This window comes from Microcaecilia unicolor, chromosome 7, assembly GCF_901765095.1.
Source record: "Microcaecilia unicolor chromosome 7, aMicUni1.1, whole genome shotgun sequence".
Taxonomy (NCBI): domain Eukaryota; kingdom Metazoa; phylum Chordata; class Amphibia; order Gymnophiona; family Siphonopidae; genus Microcaecilia; species Microcaecilia unicolor.
In genome coordinates this window covers 242,035,343-242,059,155 of record NC_044037.1, presented here as the reverse complement: position 1 = coordinate 242,059,155, position 23,813 = coordinate 242,035,343, and the positions used below count along the sequence as shown (strand labels likewise).

At 39.2% G+C, this 23,813-nt stretch overlaps 1 protein-coding gene across 1 annotated transcript in view; it reads right to left on the bottom strand.

The window, feature by feature from the left end:
• Positions 1 to 23,542, bottom strand: part of ITGB6 (integrin subunit beta 6) — a 147,238-nt gene extending 123,696 nt beyond the window's left edge. Inside the window, 5 exon segments of the mRNA XM_030208990.1 lie at positions 970 to 1,065; positions 5,400 to 5,561; positions 11,379 to 11,544; positions 18,710 to 18,956; positions 23,344 to 23,542. Of these exon segments, the coding sequence (XP_030064850.1) occupies positions 970 to 1,065; positions 5,400 to 5,561; positions 11,379 to 11,544; positions 18,710 to 18,888 (603 nt within the window). The 5' untranslated portion in view covers positions 18,889 to 18,956; positions 23,344 to 23,542.
• Positions 23,543 to 23,813: the final 271 nt, after the last annotated feature.

The following is a 23,813-nucleotide window of genomic DNA, read 5'->3' as shown; positions in this document are numbered from 1 at the left end:
CATGCAATCTGATAAAAGAGGGCATGGGCGTAACAGGCACATTCCTAAAATTAACGCGTGTTGTTATAGAATAATGGGGATACATACCTAATGTAGGTGCGTACGTTTGCACTACATTTCAGTTGGCACAAATGGACACGCCTAAAGTTAGGTGCAATTCTCGGGTGTAAGTGCTATTCTATAAACCACACCTAACTTTAAATGCAATTTATAGAATAGTGTTTTTTTGGTGCTGATTTTTATGGCACCATATATAGAATCTAGCTCATACTGGTGATTTCTGCATTTAAACAACTGTTTTAAGCACAGAAATGCCTTTTAAAATTATTTCCTTTTTCTCTCCTGGCCCTCTTTAATTGTAGTCTTTCATCTTTCTTTATTCTCCCTGCCCTTTCATATTTGTCACTAATCTGTTAGCTTACTTTTGTTCATTCCCTTAAATTCTTTAAATTCTTTGTTTCTTTTCTTAACCTCTACCTTCCCATGTCACAGCTAGTTCTTTTTATTTGCATATTTTTTCTGATGTCTACTTACATCTCACTCTTTCTTATCCCTTTGTCTGCTTCCTCTTTATAGGCCCATATCTGGGGTGTCAAACATCCCCTTCCTTCACCCCTCATATGGCCCAGTAATGTTGCTTCATTCCTATAGCCAGGTTTGGTGATGATAATGAGTTAATTTTTCAAAGCTTCGTAACTTCTGAAAATTCAAGAGGGTATTGCTTTTGGTGGCCAGCATCCAAAGCTATCATTTTCTTAAATTTCTGATAAAAGTTATTAAGTATGTCATGTGATATTCTCTTTCTAAATAAATGCCTTTCTGTTGCATATATTTCCTCATAGTTTAAAATTACATTTGCAAAGATTCTGGGGAATGTTTGCTCAGTTTGTAACAGTAGAGGTCCTGACCTTGTAAGAACAAATATTGAATAGGAAATAGATGAAAATAGTAACAGTTTTATCTACGTACCTCATACAAATGGACTTGTTCTTTTGTTACAGCAAAAATGAGCAAAATATTATTTTCCACAAGTTTGTCAATTAACTGCCCAATTGTTGGATACTCCTAGAAGGAGAAGAAAATAACATCAAAGAGAAATGGAATGAGTTTGTATAACACACAGTGAGAATATTTGCATTATAGCCAGACTGTAAAGCAGACATTCAACAGATCAGGGACTGAAAAACATATTTGATGAATTCTTTATTGACATTTTAACAGCATAATTAAACCATCTCAGTATAGATTTACCTACGGTGATAATCCTTCAAATTTTGAGTGCAAGAGTAAGCACATGAACAAGCTTTTCAGAACTCAAATTGGTGCCCTCCGTGGCTTTCATTGAGGAAGAAAAGTCAGACTGCCTGTGATGGTTGGAGTTCAATTAGAAACATGCACATCCATAACATTCAACCAAAGCAACCAAAATGAGACATAGCCAATAAACCCAACCCCCCCCCCCCTCCACACATACACCTTCTCCCACCTCAATTTGAAAGAACAAAAAAGAAAACAATAAAAACTTGAAAGGCTACTTCAGTAAAAATACTCTCCAAGAGTGTAAGAGATAAATACACAAGTGGAGCTTCTGAATATCTATACCAAACCTTTATAATGACAGACTGTAGTAGGCAGCACCATACCAAGGTGTCACAAAATGCCCTAGCCACCCACCTGGATTACCACGTGGCCACTTAGGGGTCTATCCCCAGCACAGCTCAGGTCCGCCTACACCTTCTGCTTGTGCTCTACACTGGCAACCTCCTCCCAATGACTAGGTGTCACAACCACCTCTGAGTGAGTCTCCAACTCTCAAATTATCCGCAGTGATTTCTAGGTTAATGGAGCCATACTCTCAGTGGTCCCACAGTTTCCAGAAAGCACTCATAGACCCAACACACAAACCACCAGGATTCTTTATCATTCCAGACAGGCAGAACAAACAAATGTGTTTATTCTCAGAACTTAAGAACAGTGGACAGTAACTGAAAAAGCCTCTGAACTAATCCAGTACCACCCCTGTAATCACTAAATCCTCCAGGGCATAGTTTGGTTAGAGTAGGGGTGAATTTGCATTGAATGTGTGCAATGTATAAATGATGTCAGTGCATGCATAGAGTACATAGACATGTTTACATCTTTGGAGCAAGTATAATGTTATGTGATGGATCAAAAGAGAGGCAGGAGATCTGCAATGTGCACATATCAGAAAGAAGGCAGCAGACCACCAGCATGGAATAAATACAAAGCTTTAATTACACAGAAAGGTACAGTGCCTGATGTGGCCACATTTTGCCTGTAAGGTCATGTCAGAGGCAAAACTGTTAAATGAAATAATCAATTAAAATTAAACAAACCAAAAATTATATACATAACAAACATGCAAATGAATCAAAAATCATAAAATAATATTAAAAATTATTATACTAAATCCACATATATATTTTTTTTAAACCGCAAAACAGCTACAAGCAGCTGAGTGGTATGTAGCTGCAAGCTGAAGTCTTACATTTCTTGTTTCTATATATCAAGATATCAATGACTGTGCAGAATATATAAGCAATATTTTGACAGGTTACCACTATTGCACAGGAGTGATTGGGGAACTGTATTTCTGTGTTGATGCAGAAATAGCTGCATTATCCTATCTTAAAGAACTTTGACCCTTCTACTTACATTAAAGGGATAAGCTTGAGAAGAAAGGGAAACAGGGTATTAACGTGTGAAAACTAGTCAATAAATGTTTTGTTAGTCCAATAACAAGCTATTGTCTTATTTTATTTTGTTTGTTATGGATCAACATGGCAATTACACTACTTCAATATCAGTAATGTTCCACAAGGCAGCCGTAGATAAAGAATAAAAAACAGGTCTAGCATGTGGCGGCTTTAGGAGCAGGTTCTACACTCACCTAGGAAACCCCAGCTTGGGCGTATCAATTCAACTGCTTTCCCCAACAGAGGGCCTTTTTACTAAAGTGTGCTAGAACTGGGCTTAGGGCTAGATTCTATACATAGTGCCTGAAAAATCTGCATAAGAAAATATGCCTAGGCGTATTCTCTAAAGTACGCTTACATTTTATAGAATTGGCTTAAATTTCTGTGTGGTACATAGAATACACTGAGCAGCTCTCCACATGACCAAATTTGGTCCCATCCATTTAGGCCATGTTTTACTTGGCCTAAATCCCAACGCCTAAATTAGGCACAGAGCAGGTGTATTCTATAATAATGTACATAGATTTTCAAAATGCTCATAACCCGCCCATAATCATGCCTCCTTTTCAACTATGTGACTTGGAATTTACACATATCATGTTACAGAATACAGTTAGCGAGTTATGTGCGTAAATCTTAATGCCAATTAGTGCTGATAATTGCTTATTAACATCCAATAAACAGCACGGATTAGCTATTTAATAGCAGTGTTAATTTGGCAATTGCCATATGGTAACTGCAAAACCTTACCATACTTTAGTAAACAGGGTTCTTAAAGTGCTTAATATTTTAGTTAAAGGGCCCTAAAAGTTCACTGCCATAGCCATTGAAATCCATTAAGTTAGAAGTTTAGAGGGTTCTAGAGCTATTCCAGAAATAAATATCAACAAAGTACAGAATAAAAAGAATAATTCAGGAACATAAGACATTTGAAGTTAAAATGATAAGATACTTTGCCACTAATGACAACGGACATAACGAAGATCTGGGTTTTCTATCACATGGTAAAACACACAATTCTGCTGCTTTGTCATTTTCTGATCACCCATTCATCTTTCCTTCTGTTTTAGCTTCCTCCCTACCCCAACCTTCCCTTTTCCCTTGAGACTGTCAATGGAATGCTTTTATGTTTCACTTATATATTCTGTTATTTTGTCATCTTTTGCTCATACTGTCTTGACCTGAGGAAGGAAGTTTTGGCCTCTGAAAGCTAGTCGAAGTTAATCCAATAAAAAAGTATCACCTTATTTTCCATTTTTTGTTTTCATTGTATTTATTAACCTTTAAAGTGGACTAACATGACCACCACACTACTTTATCCAAGTTGCCTCCTACAGCATGAAAAATATACCAACTCCAGTTGTTTGTTTTTCCCTAATTTAAAATAAAACATAAGTCAAACCTCTTGAGCCAGATAGAATATTTGGGGGTCTTTTTACTAAGCTGTGGTAAAACATGGCCTTAGCATGCCTTTACATGTATCTTTCCTTCGCACTAAGTGTTACTGCAACAGGAAAATGGCTGATTTTCCATTTTCCCAATAAAATTAATTGCCATGTGCTAATGCTGTCACTAGTGTGTGGCCAAAACAAAAATTAGCGCATGAGTTCTTACCACTACCCATTCTGTAGGCTCGTGCTAATCAGCAAGTGTGCGGTAATGTGGCTGCGCTAACTTATTCATGCTAATTTTTATGTTGATTGTTTGAATTTTATTTTAGTGAGTTTTGTAATGTTATGTTAGTCTTTGATTTTATGTATGTACATTTTATAAGCCCTTGAGAACTTTTGGATTGTGTGGTACATAACATTTTAAATAAATAAAAATGCTGTCAAGCCCACTCTCCACTCCTAGAAATACCCCCTCTGAGAAAAATCTGGGAATTCTTTTAGAATGCGGTTTGCACGTGCACATTAGGATTTTACTGCAGGATGCCTCAGTGCATCACGCGTTAAACCTTTTAAAGTTGCAGTAAGCATGAGCTAGCACTTATTGCAGCTAGTAAGAGGACTCCTTAGGGAGCAGCAATCAGCCTGTGAACCATTGTGCAAACCATGAGAATAATTCTACCCACAAAGAATGCAGAAGTAATGAAAGAAAAACTATCTGGACAGATCTGATTTTATTATTGCCTAATGAAACACATAAATATGCACTTACATTTCCTATGGCTAATTTATCTGGGCATAAGAACATGCATAGTTCCAGTGTATAGAGGAATGAATCTTCTGTTCAGAGGATTTTTATTCCTGTGTTTAGCTGTAGTAATTAGGCAATGACTCTGTAAACTACACTTAAACACCAAACAAGCCTCTCAATGAGTTACATTTATTTGGCAGTGATAAACCAGAGAGAAAAGGCTGAACTTTGAGGTAACTTCTCTTCTGGTTCCCTGCAGCCTGTAATCCATCAGAAAGGAGGAGTTAGCCATAGAATTCTGTTAACATCACAACAGTCTACTGCTAGGCTAATTGTCTTCTAAAATGTTGTAATATATTGCTAATACTACATCTTCACAATGTGTTAATTACACTCCACTTATTTTATGGATATTATCATGCTTAAGAATATGTAGATAATTCATAGACATGAAAAGAAATCAGTTTGATAAAAAAAAAATAAGCAGATGACAGGTACAAATGTTTGAGGCACTATCTGCATTCAGATAAGACCATGTCTTACCAGCACAGTTGACATGGAGTACTCATTATTGCTGTCCAGGTGACAAAGACCATCATTTGGGATCACAATGCCAGCCAGCTTGCTATCCATTCCAAAGTGAGAATCTGCATCACTTACAAACACCAGGAGATGCAAAGAGTCATTTCGCCAGCCAATTTTTTCCTGTAATTGTAATATATTATTTTTTTAAATGGTATATTCAATTAAACATTTAGAGAGTCATTTTATAACTGGGTGCCTAGGTTAACAGGGCAGGGGGACATCTATTTGTAGCCTATTTTATAAAGACAAATAGATGCCCATAATATTAGTGCAAATCCAGCACCTAGATTGTAGGGCTGATGGTTATGCCTTGTGACTCCGCCTACATTCTGGCCAAACTCCTCCCCTGAGCAAGCTACAAGTACATGCCTATTTGCAACATGTGTAATTTTAAGTGTGACATAATTTTTATAAAAAAGCATTTTAAATGCAATAAAATTTATAAAATAACCTCCACAAAGTTGATGGCTCATAAAGGGGTCCTTTTACTAAGGTGCACTAATGGATTTAGCACACGCTATTAGTACACGCTAAAGGCCATGGAATGAGCCATGAATTTGGGTCTGGTTAGCTGGTGAAAGTGGAAGCAGCCAATCGGACTGACTGATTTAGACTTTTCCCACTTTTGTACATAGCCACTTGGCTGTACAAAAAGCTCAAATTTGCCTTTACCTCTCTTAGGACCCTACTTACTAAGTTGTGTTAGCTGTTTAATGTGTTAGTTACCACACGGCAACAGTTATTGCATGCCAATTCAAACACAGAGGTTATTACTGAGCATTCACTTACGGCCCCTTTTACAAAGCTGTGGTAAAAGGGGCCCTGCAGCCTCATCGGAACATGGATTTGCTACACGCCGAGGCCCCCTTTTACCATAGCAAGTAAAAGATCTTTTTTTAAAAAATGCAAATGGCGATGCGGTAAGTGTAACACTTGTCGCGCAACCATTTCCAGGGGGTTGCCCTTACCATCTCCTATTTAGGAGGCGGTAAGGGCTCCTGCGTTAACCTGGCAATAACCGGACAGTATGTAGGAGCTGCCCGATTTCTGCCAGGTAAGCCCCCGGTGCTAAAACAATAAAACTATTTTTTCAGTGCCGGAAATGGCACACATTGGGGGCAGGCACTGCCACCAGGCTCCTGCGGTAGTGCCAGATTGACGAGTGGCAAAGCAGTGGTACGTGTACTGCCGCTTTGCAAAAGGAACCCTTAATGTAGCAAATATCATAAAGCAGTTAATGTCACCTCAAGAAGTGTAGCTAACTGCTTTGTGGGGGAAGGAGGGTCAATGCATGGAGTGTAGGAGTAGCCTAATGGCTAGTGAGTGGGCTGAGAAGTTGGGGAATTGGGTTGAATTCCTAATGCTGCTCCTTGTGACTCTGGGCAAGTCACTTAACCCTCTGTTGTCCCAGGAACTACTACTACTACAACTTATTTCTATAGCTCTACTAAACGTACTGTATATCATAGAGGCCATAAAAAGGTGAAAACCATACATATTTCTAGAGTTTATTTTAGCTATTTTGCTTTTCTTGAGCTGGGAGTAGATTTAAGAGTTGCAAACTACCCTTCTAAAGTTGTGGTTTGACATTTGGCCTATGCTAACTTGTGATAAGCTGGTCAGCAACTAAGACAGAGACTCCTGTGACTAAGGACATCTGCTGTATCCAAATAAACAATCAAAAGGAGAAGTAAGTGGGTATGAGCAAAATTATAGCCTTAGCAAGAGGGTGGGGGTAATAACAGAGTAACTTTACCCATTATCTAATGAAAACTTATGCTTATATGCATGACAGGCCCTAACTGCCAATATAATGAAGGAATAAATGATAGAATTTGATGGAACATGATTCATCATAACAGGAAACAAAATATTCTGGAAAGATGCATATTCATTAGGTAGGAAGGGTAATTATAATTACGATAATGAAGAAAGGAAGAAAGTATTTAAGAGGAAACAGAACTGAGGATGGCGAGCCTCAGTGTGTCCACTAGCAGGTGGACATATTGACAACTCCCAGGGAAAACTCTGTTTTTATTTGCTACATATTATACTGAATTGGGAGTTTATTTGTTACTATTTCAATAATTACTGATTGGCTTCTTTGACAATTTGAATAAACATTTATTATGTGTAATACTTATTTAGTAGCCAGAGTTTTTCTTGCCTGGATTTCTGCCTGGGGGAGTAAAGATTTACACGAGGGTCCACCCCCACAGGAGATCTCCAGAAGGTTACTTCTGTCTCAGAGGCAAGACAGAAAGTAGACAGTACGCGACGCCATACATTGAGCATAGACAGTCCCTGCTCAACAGAGGTTACAATCTAATCAAGACAAACAGGACAAATGACCTATTACTGGCTAAATCCAGAGGTCAATATTCCATCCTCATTCTTCTTGATCTTTCCGCTGCTTTTGACACTGTCGATCACAGCATACTTCTCGATACCCTGTCCTCACTTGGATTCCAGGGCTCTGTCCTTTCCTGGTTCTCTTCCTACCTCTCCCTCCGCACCTTTAGTGTTCACTCTGGTGGATCCTCTTCTACTTCTATCCCTCTGCCTGTCGGCCTGCCTCAGGGTTCTGTTCTTGGTCCCCTCCTCTTTTCTATCTACACTTCTTCCCTTGGTTCATTAATCTCATCCCATGGCTTTTCCTACCATCTCTATGCTGATGACTCCCAAATCTACCTTTCTACCCCTGATATCTCACCTTGCATCCAAACCAAAGTTTCAGCGTGCTTGTCTGACATTGCTGTCTGGATGTCTCAACGCCACCTGAAATTAAATATGACCAAAACCGAGCTTCTCATTTTCTCCCCCAAACCCACCTCCCCGCTCCCCCCGTTTTCTATTTCTGTTGATGGCTCTCTCATTCTCCCTGTCTCCTCAGCTCGAAACCTTGGGGTCATCTTTGACTCTTCTCTCTCCTTCTCTGCTCATATCCAGCAGATTGCCAAGACCTGTCGTTTCTTTCTTTACAACATCCGTAAAATCTGCCCCTTTCTTTCCAAGCACTCTACCAAAACCCTCATCTACACCCTTGTCACCTCTCGTTTAGACTACTGCAATCTGCTTTTTGCTGGCCTCCCACTTAGTCACCTCTCCCCTCTCCAGTCAGTTCAAAACTCTGCTGCCCGTCTCATCTTCCGCCAGGGTCGCTTTACTCATACTACCCCTCTCCTCAAGACCCTTCACTGGCTCCCTATCCGTTTTCGCATCCTGTTGAAACTTCTTCTACTAACCTATAAATGTATTCACTCTGCTGCTCCCCAGTATCTCTCCACACTCGTCCTTCCCTACACCCCTTCCCGTGCACTCCGCTCCATGGATAAATCCTTCTTATCTGTTCCCTTCTCCACTACTGCCAACTCCAGACTTCGCGCCTTCTGTCTCGCTGCACCCTATGCCTGGAATAAACTTCCTGAGCTCCTATGTCTTGCCCCATCCTTGGCCACCTTTAAATCTAGACTGAAAGCCCACCTCTTTAACATTGCTTTTGACTCGTAACCACTTGTAACCACTCGCCTCCACCTACCCTCCTCTCTTCCTTCCCGTTCACATTAATTGATTTGATTTGCTTACTTTATTTATTTTTTGTCTATTAGATTGTAAGCTACTTTAGCACCTTCAGTAGCCAATTTGTTCATGTCTCTATTTGAGGAGAAATTTGTATACAGCTGCTTTTTCTGGTCTCATGTTAAGTTATGGTGCAGATCTATTGATGACATTTTCTTTTTATGGGAAGCAGATGAACACACTTTAGAATTATTCATCCAATACCTTAACCAATGCCATCCAACGATCAAATTTACAGGACATCATGATAAGCAAGTAATTAATTTTTTGGATGTACAGGTTAAGAGAGGTGAGGTATCCTTTGACACAACTGTATACCGAAAAAAGACTGATGTTAATAGCTTGTTGCAATATACAAGTTGTCATCCGAAATGTCTTAAGGAGAGCCTTCCGTTCTCTCAGATGTTAAGATATCGTCGATTGTGTTCAGAACAGACTGATTTTCGAGAACAGGCAAGGACGTTGAATAAACGACTTCTTCAAAGAGGTTATCCAAAACAGACAGTACGACAAGCATATCGCAGAGCCAAATTTAATCATCGGGAACTGTTACTTAACTCCAAGGATGATAAAAGAAAATCGTGTGATGAACAAGAACTCATCACTTGTGTCCTACGGTTTAACAATGACACACATAAGATCATGAAGATTTTTAAGGATCACTGGGGCATACTACAAACATTACCAACATTCACAGATACGAAGATTCGTTTCGCTTACAGTCGATCAAAGAATCTGAAAGAACTTCTATGCCCATCTCTACTACCTTCGCTCACACAGAGAAGTTCTACTTTTGAAGGACATAAAAAATGCGGCAACTGTAACATGTGTGAAGTGATGATAGAAATAAAAGAATTTGTTCATCCTGTGTCTGCACAAAGATTTACTCTAAATGTCAATACTAACTGTAAATCTGATTATGTGGTTTATTGTTTAATCTGTCCTTGTGAGAAGTTATATATAGGACAGACTACACGCATGCTGCAGGTTCGACTGATTGAGCATCGTAGTGTGATACACACAAGAAAGACAACTACACCTTTGGCTCTTCACTGTGGTAGAGCTCAGCACTCCTTTATGGAGCTACGATGTTTTGTGCTGCAACAAATGGAAGCTTCCACCAACAGAATTGGAGGCAATAAGAAGAGATCATTGTTCCAATGCGAACAAAGATGGATACATCGTTTGCACTCATTAGTTCCAATGGGTCTAAATGGAAAAATTGAATGGGGACATTTTTTCTAGTTAGAAATATGGGTTGGTTGGGTGCTGCAGTTCAAGGTAAAGATATATATATACATTTACAAAAATCTTTCTTCATTTAATATAAAAAGAAAAGAGAAAAAAAGAAGAAAAATTTTTTTTTTGAACTATAGAACTTTATTTCCAGTTAAGTTTAAACGAACATTGACTGATTGGCCATGCCAACTTCCGGCGTCTGACGTAGGAAGGTATTTAAATCGAGAGGCCATTTTTTCATTCAGCTTGTCCGTAGAAGTGCTGGTTTTCGAGTCTAGGTAACTCTGAAAGAAGGAATGTATACCTTTACAATGTTAAAGCCTAACTTTTACTAATATATTTTTCTGTTGCAGTTTAGATAGACGCAGACCTAATGACCCTGAGGCAGGTAACGAAACGCTGGCCATCGTAGGTCATGGTCGTGTTTGGCGTCATCTCAAGAAACAGAAAATCTATACCTCCGGACTACTTTGAAAAAGCTAAGTAAAAAGCTAAGTAGCTTAATAGCTTTTTATGGTCTAAACACAAAGAAATTACTTAATACTCGGGGTGTTTGCCAGTGATGAAACAGCCCAGCCCCCGTGAGCTTGTTTGATACTAAGCCGGGGGTTTTTGAGGCAACACCCTTAGGTCAAAAAAAACGCTAGTTGTGTTCTCAGATCTTTTACCCATGGTAGCCAATTTTTCCTAGTGTTAACCTCATGGCAGTCCTCCCCAAAATGCTAGAAATACCTCTGACAGCTAACACAGAGGTTTTTGCAGTTGCAGTGTGTTATTTTGGTAATTACCATATGGTAACTGCAAAACCTTACTACACTTTAGTAAACAGGGCCCTTAAAGTGCTTAGTATTTCAGTGAGTAACGATTATTATAAATAATTTAAATAATTGTACATGAAGTTTATTTCACACAACAGATAATGACATAGGTCTATGCAGTTAACATACCAGAAACTCACAGATTAAAATTGCTAGTATATTTATTATTATTATGTGGAAGGGGAGATTATTCTTCTGAAATGAAGTAAAGCCAGTGTAAATTGGTTCCAGCAATGATTAAAATGAATAAACTGTTCTCATTATCATACTGTTGAGGCCTATAATTGCAGGGCTCTTGTACCTTACAGACAGCTGCTTGCAGAATTGCATCAAAGCCGCCCTCCGGAGTGTCCATATTAGCTGAAATTCTCTGTTTCTTCACAATTTCATTGAACTCTTCAGTATTTTCAGTAAGTGGTAAAACATGTTTATATCCAAAGGTAGGTAGGCATGTGTACTGAACACTCCTAGAAGAATTAGAAACATTTCATAGATCATATAAATGTGGAAATGCTGCTCTGGAAGTATAAGACCCCTGTGTGGTACAGGAGATTCTTGGTTTTAATATTATATTATATTTACTTAGAACGCTAATACTGTAAGGATTGAATTGATTATGGCACATGGGCAATAATCAGGGCTGGATCAGAGTTGTGGCACCCTGAGTCAATTTTTCCCTTAGTGACGCCTGGCCACCCCACCCCACATTCTGCACTGGAGGCCTGCCTGAGGGGTCCTTTTACTGAGGTGCGCTGAAAAATGGCCTGCGCTAGTGTAGGCATGTGTTTTGGACGCACGCAGATCCATTTTTCAGCGCACCTGCAAAAAAGGCCCTTTTTTGCCGAAAATGGACGTGCGGCAAAATAAAAATTGGCGCTTCCATTTTGGGTATGAGACCTTACCACCACCCATTCACTTAGCGGTAAGGTCTCACGCGTTAACCGGGCGGTAATTGTCCAACACTCGTACAATGTCGATTACTGCCCGGTTAGCGCCACGCTCCGGAAAATAACAAATATTTTCCGGTGCACGTAGTGGACGCACGTAAAAAATAAAATTACAGCCCAGGCCAGGAGGTAGCCAGGTAGTTCACAATTGATGCATGTAGGATGTGCGTGGGTGCCTACACGGCTTAATAAAAGGGCCCTCAGATCTTTATTATCCAGCTCTGCGCATCCCACCCCCCCACCTGCAAGCCTGCATTGGCTCCCTACCTCATTAAAACAGCAGCAAAAACATACTGCTTTGTTCTCATTGTTGTTCTTTCTTCCCTGCTCAACCGCTGGCACCGTGTTTAAAACTGTGGTGGTATCGGCAGCTGAGCAAAGAGAGCACAGCAGCTCGCTCTGGCTGCTGTGAAGGCTACGCTGGTGAGGCAGGATTTTGGTGCCCTTGAACCTTGCCTCACCTGTCTCATGCCTTAAACCGTCCCTGGCAGTAAATCAATCCCATGCTGAATAAGACTACGACATTGATGTTTACATTCCCGATGTACAGTTATTTTGCAGGTAACCACAAAAATTATAATGAGGTATCATTTTCTTGACATGTCTGCCCAGTTTAAATTCTTAAAAGAAAATAAACCATATTTATTTTCATCCAGGGAAGATGAAAGCAAATGTGGAGGAAAGAATTTAGTAACTATTTGGCTGTTGCATGGCTTTTGGAAATAGGACTTTAATGTATGAATAACTGGAGAGTATCTTTTGACTGTTGCTGTTTGAGTTAAACCCATTAATTCACAGTCAGTGAGATAATGCTAATCGTAGCTGGAATGGTGTTTTCACAGTTGACTTGATGATGAAGGATTAAGGGGAGAAAGACTAGAGAATATCTAATGGAATGAAGATTATTTAAAAAGAAAGAAAGGAGTTGTTATGCAGACAGTGACTTCTGTCCAAAGACTATCACTTCAAATAGGTTTGGTAATGGAAATATGCCACATGTTTACAAATAAAGGCTCATGGTTTGTTTGACTGGTTCTGGTTGGACTACATACTGAGAGGAGCAGAGAAAACTGTGTTGCCACAGAAGACAAGGCAGGATACTACATCTCCGGTTGTACATAGACAAGGCAGGATACTACATCTCCGGTTGTACATAGACAAGGCAGGATACTACATCTCCGGTTGTACATAGACAAGGCAGGATACTACATCTCTGGTTGTACATAGACAAGGCAGGATACTACATCTCTGGTTGTACATAGACAAGGCAGGATACTACATCGCTGGTTGTACATAGACAAGGCAGGATACTACATCTCTGGTTGTACATAGACAAGGCAGGATACTACATCTCTGGTTGTACATAGACAAGGCAGGATACTACATCTCTGGTTGTACATAGAGAAGTACACAGCACACATGGGCAAACCTTACATTCTGTCACCTCTCCTGCTTTTCAGCCTCCTCTTTCTCCCTTTTCTTGTGTACTGTTCTTGCTATGAAAACTTAGGGGCCCTTTTACTTAACTGTGTTAAGTGCTAACAAATGCTTAACATGGGAAAAAAGACTTACCGCAAATGTGTTAAAGCATTATGCAGTAATTTGCCTGTCTTCTAATTGAAAACCACCAAAAATGGAAAGTGTGGGGACTAGCATTTACATATAATTTTCTCATGTCCCAAACATCCATAGCTTCATCACAACTTTCTTATAACTGCAATGACAAGCATAATTTTTTGTTTTTTTTTAATGGGGATCATCAGATCTAACTGCAGCACACACCATATGAACAATCCTGTTCTTTCTTCTTTTACATCTCTTAATATACCATGGCCATTTTTTTTCACATGCGGGAGTATATGAATCATGTTATGAGAGCCTCTTCCTTGAGGAAGCTTATTGCGAAACCTGGCCACGTCGGTGGAGGTTCTCCTGCGGTTACAAGCTGCCGTCTTATACAGATAAGTCTGTGCTAGAATGCACGTTCTGTATACTTAAAGAATATATGCTGCACAGCTATGGTATATTAAGAGATGTAAAATAAGAAAAGAAATAAATAAATAGAACATTAGAAAATAAGGGTGATCTTTGAAGATTTGCACCACAACCATTTCTCTTGAAGAAGAAAGATCAGGATTGTTCATATGGTGTGTGCTGCAGTTAGATCTGATGATCCCCATAAAAAAAAAACAAAAAATTATGCTTGTCATTGCAGTTATAAGAAAGTTGTAATGAAGCTGTGGATGTTTGGGTAATTTGCCTGTCAGCATGCGCTAATAGAGCACTATTTATTTTTTTGTTTTTTTTTCATGATGGGACATGTCATGGACAGGGAATGGGCCTGGAAGATTTTATTCAATGTTCAGAGAAACTGAAACAAATCTCACTAAACCTGAAAGATGTAGTGGAGCAATTTGACAAACTGAAAAGAAGCAAATCACCTAGTCCGGATGATATACATCCCAGAGTACTAATAGAATTTAAAAATGAACTTGCAGTGTTATTGTTAGAAATATGTAATTTATCTTTAAAATCAAGCATTGTTCCACAAGATTAGAAGGTGGTCAATATAATGCCAATTTTTCCAGAGGTGATCCAGGAAATTATAGACCGGTGAGCCTGTGGTCAGTGCTGGGCAAAATGGTAGAGACTATTGTAAAGAACAAAATTACGGAGCATATTCAAAAGAATGGATCAATGAGACAAAGCCAACATGGATTTAATTGAGGGAAATCTTGCCTCACCAATCTACTACATTTATTTGAAGGGGTGAATAACCATGTGGATAAAAGTGAGCTGGTCAATATTGTATATCTGGATTTTCAAAAGGCATTTGACCAAGTACTTCATGAAAGACTCTTGAGGAAATTAGAAAGTCATGGGATAGGAGGGTAATGTCCTATTGTGGATTATAAAACTGGTAAAAAGATAGAAAACAGAGAGTAGGGTTAAATGGTTGGTATTCTCAATGGAGAAGGGTTGATAGTGGGCGTCCGCAGGAGTCTGTGCTGGGACCACTGCTTTTTAACATATTTATAAATGATGTAGTGATGGGAATAATTAGTGAGGTAATTAAGGGCCCCTTTTACAAAGTTGCGTTAAAAGGGGCACGGCAGTAGCTTCAGCGTGTAGATTTGCCACTCGCCGAGGCCCCCTACTGCAGCAGGTAAAAGCTTTTTTTAAAAAAAGTAAGTGGCCATGCAGTAAATGAACCACTTGCCACAAGATGTTTTCCCGGAAAAGCCCTTACCGCCACCTGTATAGGAGGCAGTAAGGGCTCCTGAGCTAACCCAGCGGTTACCGGGCAGCAAGTGGGGCTGTCCGATTACTGCCAGGTAAGCCCCTGGCACTAAGAAAAATAAAAGTTATTTTTCGGCACTGGGCTTCTGCAGTAGCCTGGCGGTGGTACCGGATTGGCGCATGGCATAGCGGCGGTACGGGCACCACTTTGTAAAAGAGGCTCTAAATTTGTTGACGATACAAAGCTATTCAAAGTTGTTAAATCAGAAGAGAATTGTGAAAAATTGCAAGAGGACCTTACGAGACTGGGAGACTGGGCATCCAAATAGCAGATGACGTTTAATGTGAGCAAGTGCAAAGTGATGAATGTGGGAAACAGGAACCCAAACTATAGCTACGTGATGAAAGGTTCCATATTAGGAGTCACTGCCTAGGAAAAGGATCTAGGTATCATCGTTGATGGTACGTTAAAACCCTCTACAAAGTGTGCAGCAGCAGCATCTAAGAAAGAAAATAGACTATTAGGAATTGTAAAGAAAGGACTGGAAAACAAAAATAGAATGTTATAATACATTTGTATTGCTTCATGGTGGAGGAGTGGCCTAGTGGTTAGGGTGGTGGACTTTGGTCCTGGGGAACTGAGGAACTGAGTTCGATTCCCGGCACAGGCAGCTCCTTGTGACTCTGGGCAAGTCACTTAACCCTCCATTGCCTGCCGCATTGAGCCTGCCATGAGTGGGAAAGCGCGGGGTACAAATGTAACAAAACAAACAAAACTTCAAATACTGTGTGCAATTCTGGTCTCTGCATCTCAAAAAAGATATTGTGGAATTAGAAAAGGTACAGAGAATGGAAATGATAAAGGGATGGGACAACTACCCTATGAGGAAAGGCTAAACCGGCTAGGGCTCTTCAGCTTGGAGAAGAGACAGCTGAGTGGAGATATGATAGAGGTCTATAAAATACTGAGTGGAATTGAGCGGGTAGACGTAAATCATTTGTTTACTCTTTCCAAAAATACCAGGACTAGGGGGCACGCAATGAAGCTACGAAGTAGTAAATTTAAAACAAATTGGAGAAAATATTTCTTCACGGAATGTGTAATTAAACTCTGGAATTTGTTGCCAGAGAATGTGATATAGGATGAATAACAGCTGAGGTGACTGAGAACCAGACCCTGAAGCAGGTTCCTGAAACATGGACCATGTCGGTGTCGGTCTGTTTAAGCATAACTAAAACTGCCGTTAAAGGTAAGTAGCTTTTATTTATATATACAAAAACTTTTTTTCAAAAAAAGTTATAAAACGTTTCTAAGAATTTATCAAAGTTGGAAGACTGATGACGACTATAGTGAGCCAATGGGCAATGTCTCAGTGTGAAACAATTCACTGTTGAGGTCTGCTGGATATTCTCCATAACTTTAATATTTTTGATGTAATTGAACAGGTTAGTGTTGGGCTTTATTATTTCTTGGATTGCTTGCCCCCCACTGCATAATTTCAGACTATTTAAATTGAGAGAATGCGATGAAAGCAGTTAGCTTGGCAGGGTTTAAAAAAGGTTTAGATAATTTCCTAAAAAAGTCCACATGCCATTATTAAGATTGACTTGGGGAAAATCCATTGCTTATTTCTAGAACAAGCAGCAAAAAAAAATCTGTTTTATTCTTTTGGGATCTTGCCAGGTACTTGTGACCTGAATTGGCCACTGTTGGAAACAGGATACTTACTGGGCTTGATGGACCTTCGGTCTATCACTCTATGGCAACTCTTATATTCTTATGTTCAGCTAGTGCATTCACTTTACTGCATGCTAACTGGATAACATAGACTTAACGTGGGACCACTTAGCACCTCCAAGTAGGAGGTAGGAGCTGGCAATAAGTGCTTCCGCTTTAATATTTTTGCAAGTCTCGCACAGTAATGGAAAAATTAGTGTGTGGACTACAAAAAGAAATTAAAAAAAACACCATATTTTAGGGTGCGTTAAAAAATGGGCTTAGTATGCAGGAAAGTCTCATGTTAAAATGGGCTAAGCCCATTTCTTAATGCATTTTACTAAAAGGGCCCCTTAGTAATCTTAAAGCCATAGTATTAGCAAATGTATTTTTCAGATCAGTGTTATCAGATCATTTTCAAACCTGGTTTTTATTCATTTTTAGGAGGATATATTTAGGATTGTTTTGTTTTTAGGCAGAGTAATAAATTTGTTTCAAAGAGTTTTGTAAAACTCTCCCTATGCATCCACGTATTTTGAATCTAAGCAGATCGGGCACAACCATGATGCTCTTCATAACTCCAACACAAAATTAACAGAGAAATGTAAAGAATGAACATAACATGAACAGTTGAAAAATAGACAGTAGAAGAGGGTTTAAAAAATAACTGAGGTAACAACCATAAAAACTTTTGTACCTTTTCTGTCACAAAGGTGTGAAAATCTATGAAAAAATATTAAGGCAGAAGAAAGCTGGAATAAGATCTAAAGACAGAGATAGATATGGCTAATCTATCAAGTACTGAAAATTAAAACAAAGGAACAAAAAAATATATAAGATGATACCTTATTAGGCAAAATACATTTCTTGACTAATTTTGAGAGTTGCAAATATAGTACTATATCCATCAGAAAATGATACAATTTTTTAAAATTTTGATCTCTCTATTAAAGTATATATCCCTGAGAAACAATGCCTTTAATGGAAGAAGTAACTAACCTGTTAGTCTCACTCACACACACAAGGAGTGACTCGGGCTGCACATACTGCAGCGGGACATGTTTATCCACTCCTCCATGTGCAACTTTCTTCAAATCAGTCACCTTACTTTCTAATTCTTCCTACTTTCTTACACATCTATATGTTACAAATTTACCTTACCCTTCACTACCAATTATAATGTTCTATTACATATTGTGTAGACATTGCTAGTATACCATGCCATACTTTGTATTGTTTTCAAATATTTTTACTGCTGTAATTGCCTATTGGTCAGGTTTGATCTATTCTTACTGTACACCACCTTGAGTGTACTCCTTCAAAAAAACAGTAAAAAAAAATCCTAATAAATAAATAAATGCAGATTTCTGTCCTAAAATAATCGTTCATAAATAATAATGTGATTCAGTTTATTAATTTTTCACACAAACCAAACATCTATGTCTCTGAGATTCATACTAGGAGATCCTGCTGCCTCAGCTACTCATTATATGGGAACAATCCCCCTCTGGGTGCATAGACCATGCATACAATCCTGTGAATAATCAATGATTTCAACAGCAGCTGGGAGTCACACTTAATTTACTTTGGAACATAGCTTTTGATTTAGCATATGGCACAGAAATATAAAGCAATCAATAAAAATATACACAATGAATCTCACCAGCTGTCATTTTGTGCATATCACCTTAAATCATAATTTAATTAGAAGGCAATCAAAATACTTACCTACAAGGGTTGTTAACTTCCTCAGGAACTGTTTTGATGAAAGGTGAAACTGGTTTTTCCACAAAAGAACCGAAACCCAGTGTAAAGTTACTTGTTAATTTAGACATTTCTTTGGACAGAGTGGATCCTAATTCCTTAATCATGTTGAGGTCATCAGACATGGAAGCAGAGAGGTCCATGAGGTAATACAAATCCACAGGGTAATCTTCAGTCTGGCGTACATTGACTTGAATTGTTACTTGGTTACCTAGTGAAGTTGAAACAGAACAAGTCAGTAAAAATCACACAGCAAACCAATCAAAACTAATGTGATAGGCATCATGGCAACTCCATTTCTCCAGAACCTGGCTGAAAATATGGGACTATAGAAAACATGAGATGGCAGGAATCCCAAAAATGGACTGCTGGTTCCTAGAAACAACTTGTTCTTTCTTTCCACACCATTATAGAATCCACTCTCAACACTGCAGTGATAATGCCCTCGTGCTCAGCCATGGAATAAACTATTCTTCACTCTTGTAGCCTGAAGTGCCCCAGGACACATGAACACTGACTTTCTTTTAAAGAGAACATGTATATAGTATTGTACCATATTAACTCATATTTTTTAATGGATTGTGGTGGGGGTTTGTCTATAGTTTCTTCCTCCTTGAGTTAAATTGGACTCTTCTCTAACTGGGGCTGTGATGCCATGAGATTCTGGGTTCATTTTCATCCATTTTTGTCACCTTCCCCCCGGTTACCCATGCATTGCAGCACAGATCACAGATCAGAAACTGGTCCAAGTGTGTTCTTCAGTCAGTCCATAAGTATCATGATTGAAGGACTGTGAACACACTGCCTATGAAGCATGCTTGGTCTCATGCAACCAGAGGGGTAGGTATCTGATCTGGGATTGTAATCTGGGTCTCCTGCAAGGGAGGGTTTAGGAATACATGAGGGAACAAGAGATTAGAAAGGATCATCCTTCCAGATTAAAAAAATTCCTTAAAAGTGTGGGAGCAAAGCCACAACAAAAGGGGGCTGTAAATGAAGATCGAGTGGTAATGAATTCCACAGCGATGGGGCTACATGAGGTAAAAACATGAGGTGAAAAACATAAGGTTGGTTTGTGATGAGCAGAGCACATGGCACAGTTGATGAGTGAAAGGGACAAAAACATTTTGGAGGGGGGGAGACCCCTATGTAGAAGATGTGGTGGGCAAGCACCAGAATCTTGAATTGCATTCTACAATTAACATTCTATTGTATTCTGATTTTTCTATCCTGCTAATTTCACTCAGAGAATCAAAGCAGGTTACAACATGTAATCATTTCACTACAATATCATTCACACTTCAAAGTATTTATTGAATAAAAAAGTTTTTAAAGACTTGCTAAACTGATAGTAGTCTGAAATCCTCTGGAGTTTAATAGGAATTGAGTTGCACAATTTGACTGCGGAATAGCTAAAGGAACTATCAAATAGATAACCAGTATTGCTTGAAGAGTAACGGCTTGACGTGATCTAACCTCTTGGAATAATACTTAAGCTTCACAGTTGTATTTAGTATAAATTTGAATCATTTCACCTGGTAAGAGGGAAGGTCAGTCAGGAAAGAATTGCCATAATGTATCCAGGTTAGAAATAGGGTGTGAAGCAAACTCTTTAATACCCCATCATCCAGGAGAGGCTGAAATGACCTGATTTTCCACAGGGCCAGGAAGGACTTCTGGATCATTAAACAGATGTGAGAGCCACAGAAAAGAGAACTGTCCAAAAGAACATCAGGTTTGCAAGCAAAGAAATGGAGTCCTTGAAGGGAACAGGAATTCCCTTGATGCAAGGTAGAGTAAAAGGGGTGGCCTATTTTTTGCCAAGAGCCACAGTGCTTCAGATTTTTGTGGGTTCAAAATCAGCTTAGGAGCAGCTATCCAGTCAGCAATTCTGTTAAGGAATTGTAAGCAATGAAAAGTTGAATGTCATCTGCATAAAATTATGCACTGAAGCCCGTCAAAAATAAATGCGGCTAGGAAGAGCCAGAAAAATATTAAATAATGTTGGTGCAGGGAGTAAGCCCTGCAGAGCCCCACAGGATAAGGAAGCAAGGGAAGACAAAGAGTTGTTAACAGAGTCCTGAAAGGTACGGAAGAAAAAGTATGATCTGAACCAGTTCAGGGTGGTTTCTCTGAGGCCCATCTCTTAGAGCTCTCTAAAACAACATCAAAGGCTGCACTAAGATCCAGTTGGATAAGCAGAACATCCTTTCTAGCTTCTAGATAACAGACCAATTCATTCAAGGTTGCTACTAAGAAAGCTTTGGTACTGTGATTGGTACATAAACTTGATTTTCTAGTATAGAAGGAGTTGTTAGCATTCCAGAAAGTATTTACTTGCTGGGCCACAGTTTTTCTACCATTTTTGAAAGGAAGGCTAAATTAGAGATTGGATTAAAGTTTTGGGGTGAGTCTGGTGCCAGTTGAGGTTTTTTCAGCAGTGGCCTGAGTATAGATTGTTTCCATGTGGCAGGGACCACCCAAGGGATAAATTGGAATTAATAATGTCTAAGAGGAGATAAAGGGGACTAGCATTCCTTAAGTAAATGAGGGGAACAGTGTCAGTCAAAGAGGAAGAAACTCATGGAGGAAATAAGGTTTTTAAGACTAAAATGGGACATAGGCTGAAGATGGAAAATGTACTTAAAGACATGACACAGATGCTGGGGCATATGAGCTAGAAGTTGGAGAAAGAGGAAGGGGTGAAAAGGAGGAGTATGAATAGAAGGACCCTGAAAACCACTCACCTGGTCAAGAAGAAAAAAGCACAAAACTGTCAGAGCTGAAACACAAGACGTGTCCAAATAATTCACTTTTAGTGCAGCAATTTCATATTTCTTATAAAATACATGAATGTACTTATCTGGAGTCCAATCATTCATTAGGTCATTCATCAAAGTCTCTGCACATCATATAGAACTTTCAAAACAAAGCCCCCCCTAAACACCCGACACTGCGGGTTTCGTTTAGGAGACTGCCTCAAGGACTTGGGAGAGCTCCAACAAAATGTTTCTCACATAGACTCCAACTGCTAAATGAAACTGCGAGTTATTTGGACACTTTTTCATTTGAACACTTCCTTATGCATGTATTTTGGTTAGGCACGTTATTGGAGATGGCCCGAAAAAAAAAAAGAATTGAATGATTTCCACCCGAGTGTTAACAGCTCTCTACATATAAGCCGTGTTGTGGGTGACAATATATTCTGAAGGTTCTCCTAATTTAGGTATGTATTATCTATAGCAGCTTACTGAAATTTTGCAGTGGTTGAGGTGTTATACTGGTTATTAGTAGTGGTTATAGTTTTTCACCAGTGTTTTGTGGATTTTTTTTGTATTTTGGTTGTCCCTTACATTTGTGTATTCACATTTAAACCAGCCATAGAGCCGGTGTAAGTGCAGGCACCTAAATGTGGCAGAGACATGCTTAACTTGCAGTATTCAGTTAGTTATGCATGTAAGTGAGAGTTCATTTATGTCCCACCCATGTGTACACCTCCCCCCCTTACAAATGTGTGCAATGCAAGATAGTTGCATATTTACAGAATAGCACTTAGGCAGCATATTGGCATTTAACATGTATGTGTTTCAGCTCTGAAGTCCAAAAAAAAAAAAAAGAAAGACAAGCAATCCTAAAGAAAGTCAGTTAAAAAGCAACCCAAGGGGTGGGAGTGACACTTTTTCATTTGAGCACTTCCTTACGTACATATTTTGGTTTGTTTGTTTATATCCCACATTTTCCCACCTCTTTGCAGGCTCAATGTGGCTTACAAATACCGTAGTGGCGATTGCCATTTCCGGAATAAGAAATACAGAGTAATGTTCTAGTTAAAATATATACATTTCAGGTGTTGTGCACGTTATTGGAGATGGCCCAATGAAAGAGAATTGAATGGTTTCCAACGAAGTGTTAACAGCTCTCTACATATAAGCTGTGTTGTGGGTGACAATACATTCTGAGGATGTCAGAAACAGAAGGAAGCCTTTTGCGGAAAGAAGAGGACCTCGGCTGGCGGGGGTTGGCGGCAGGAGGGGGTGTTGAGAGAGTCGTCAGCAGGTGGGGGCAAAGTTGGTGGTGGTGGCGGCAGCGGGGTCCGGCAATGGCAGAGGAGTGGGGGTCTGCAATGGCCCCTCACCTCGGGCTCTGGACCCCCCTCCCGCCGAAGTCTGGCTACGCCCCTGCTCGCTAGTATTCTATAATGGAACCTAGGCACCTTGTAGAACAGGCTCCTCGGGTGCCTAAATTGAGGTTCTCAGTTATAGAATTTCCCCCATGCTGCTGCTGAATATAGGAATAATTTGAGATGTCTAAATTAGATGTTTTCAATTATTCTCAGGACCTTTAACAGAAAATTGACTGGATGGAGTCCCAGGAAACTCAGAACTGATAGACAAGACTCTTTACATTTTTATAAGAATTCCATTTTGAACACAATTTGCAACTAAATTATATATATATATATATATATATATATATATATATATATATATATATGAAGTCTGTTTTTGATGCATGAGATGCTTTAGTCCCAGATGCCAAATAATACAAGATGATCAGGAAGGGATGATACCTTTTCTCTGAAACTATAGACAACTCACCTGCACGCAGCTTCAGAACAAGCTTTTGAGGAGTAATCTGAGTGACATCGGAGCTATTACTGTGAGTGCCTTCACTAAGAGGATTATTTCTATGAATTTCTATCTCTGAAGTTGGAAATTCAATAAAACTTAAATGACATCCTTTTGACAAAAGGATTTCTGGAATATCACATCTTCCTCCAAATCCCAACGAGTCGTTGTAATTCTAAAGCAGCAAGAGAGAGAATTCAAGATTACATTACTTATCCATTCAGCAGCGGGAAGAGTCAATTATTGATAGGTGAACTACCTAATGTTTTCTGAAAATATAGGTTACATTTCTGAAAGGAAATTGCTACATCTGGCTGTGGAGCATGATGAGAAAATAGTTTTGCTCACATTTGATTTACTTGGCCAATTTTTAAACTCCCCACTGGTCTGCTAGTCAATTTTCAAAAGGAAAACCCCTATGGAATTTCCCTTTGAAAATC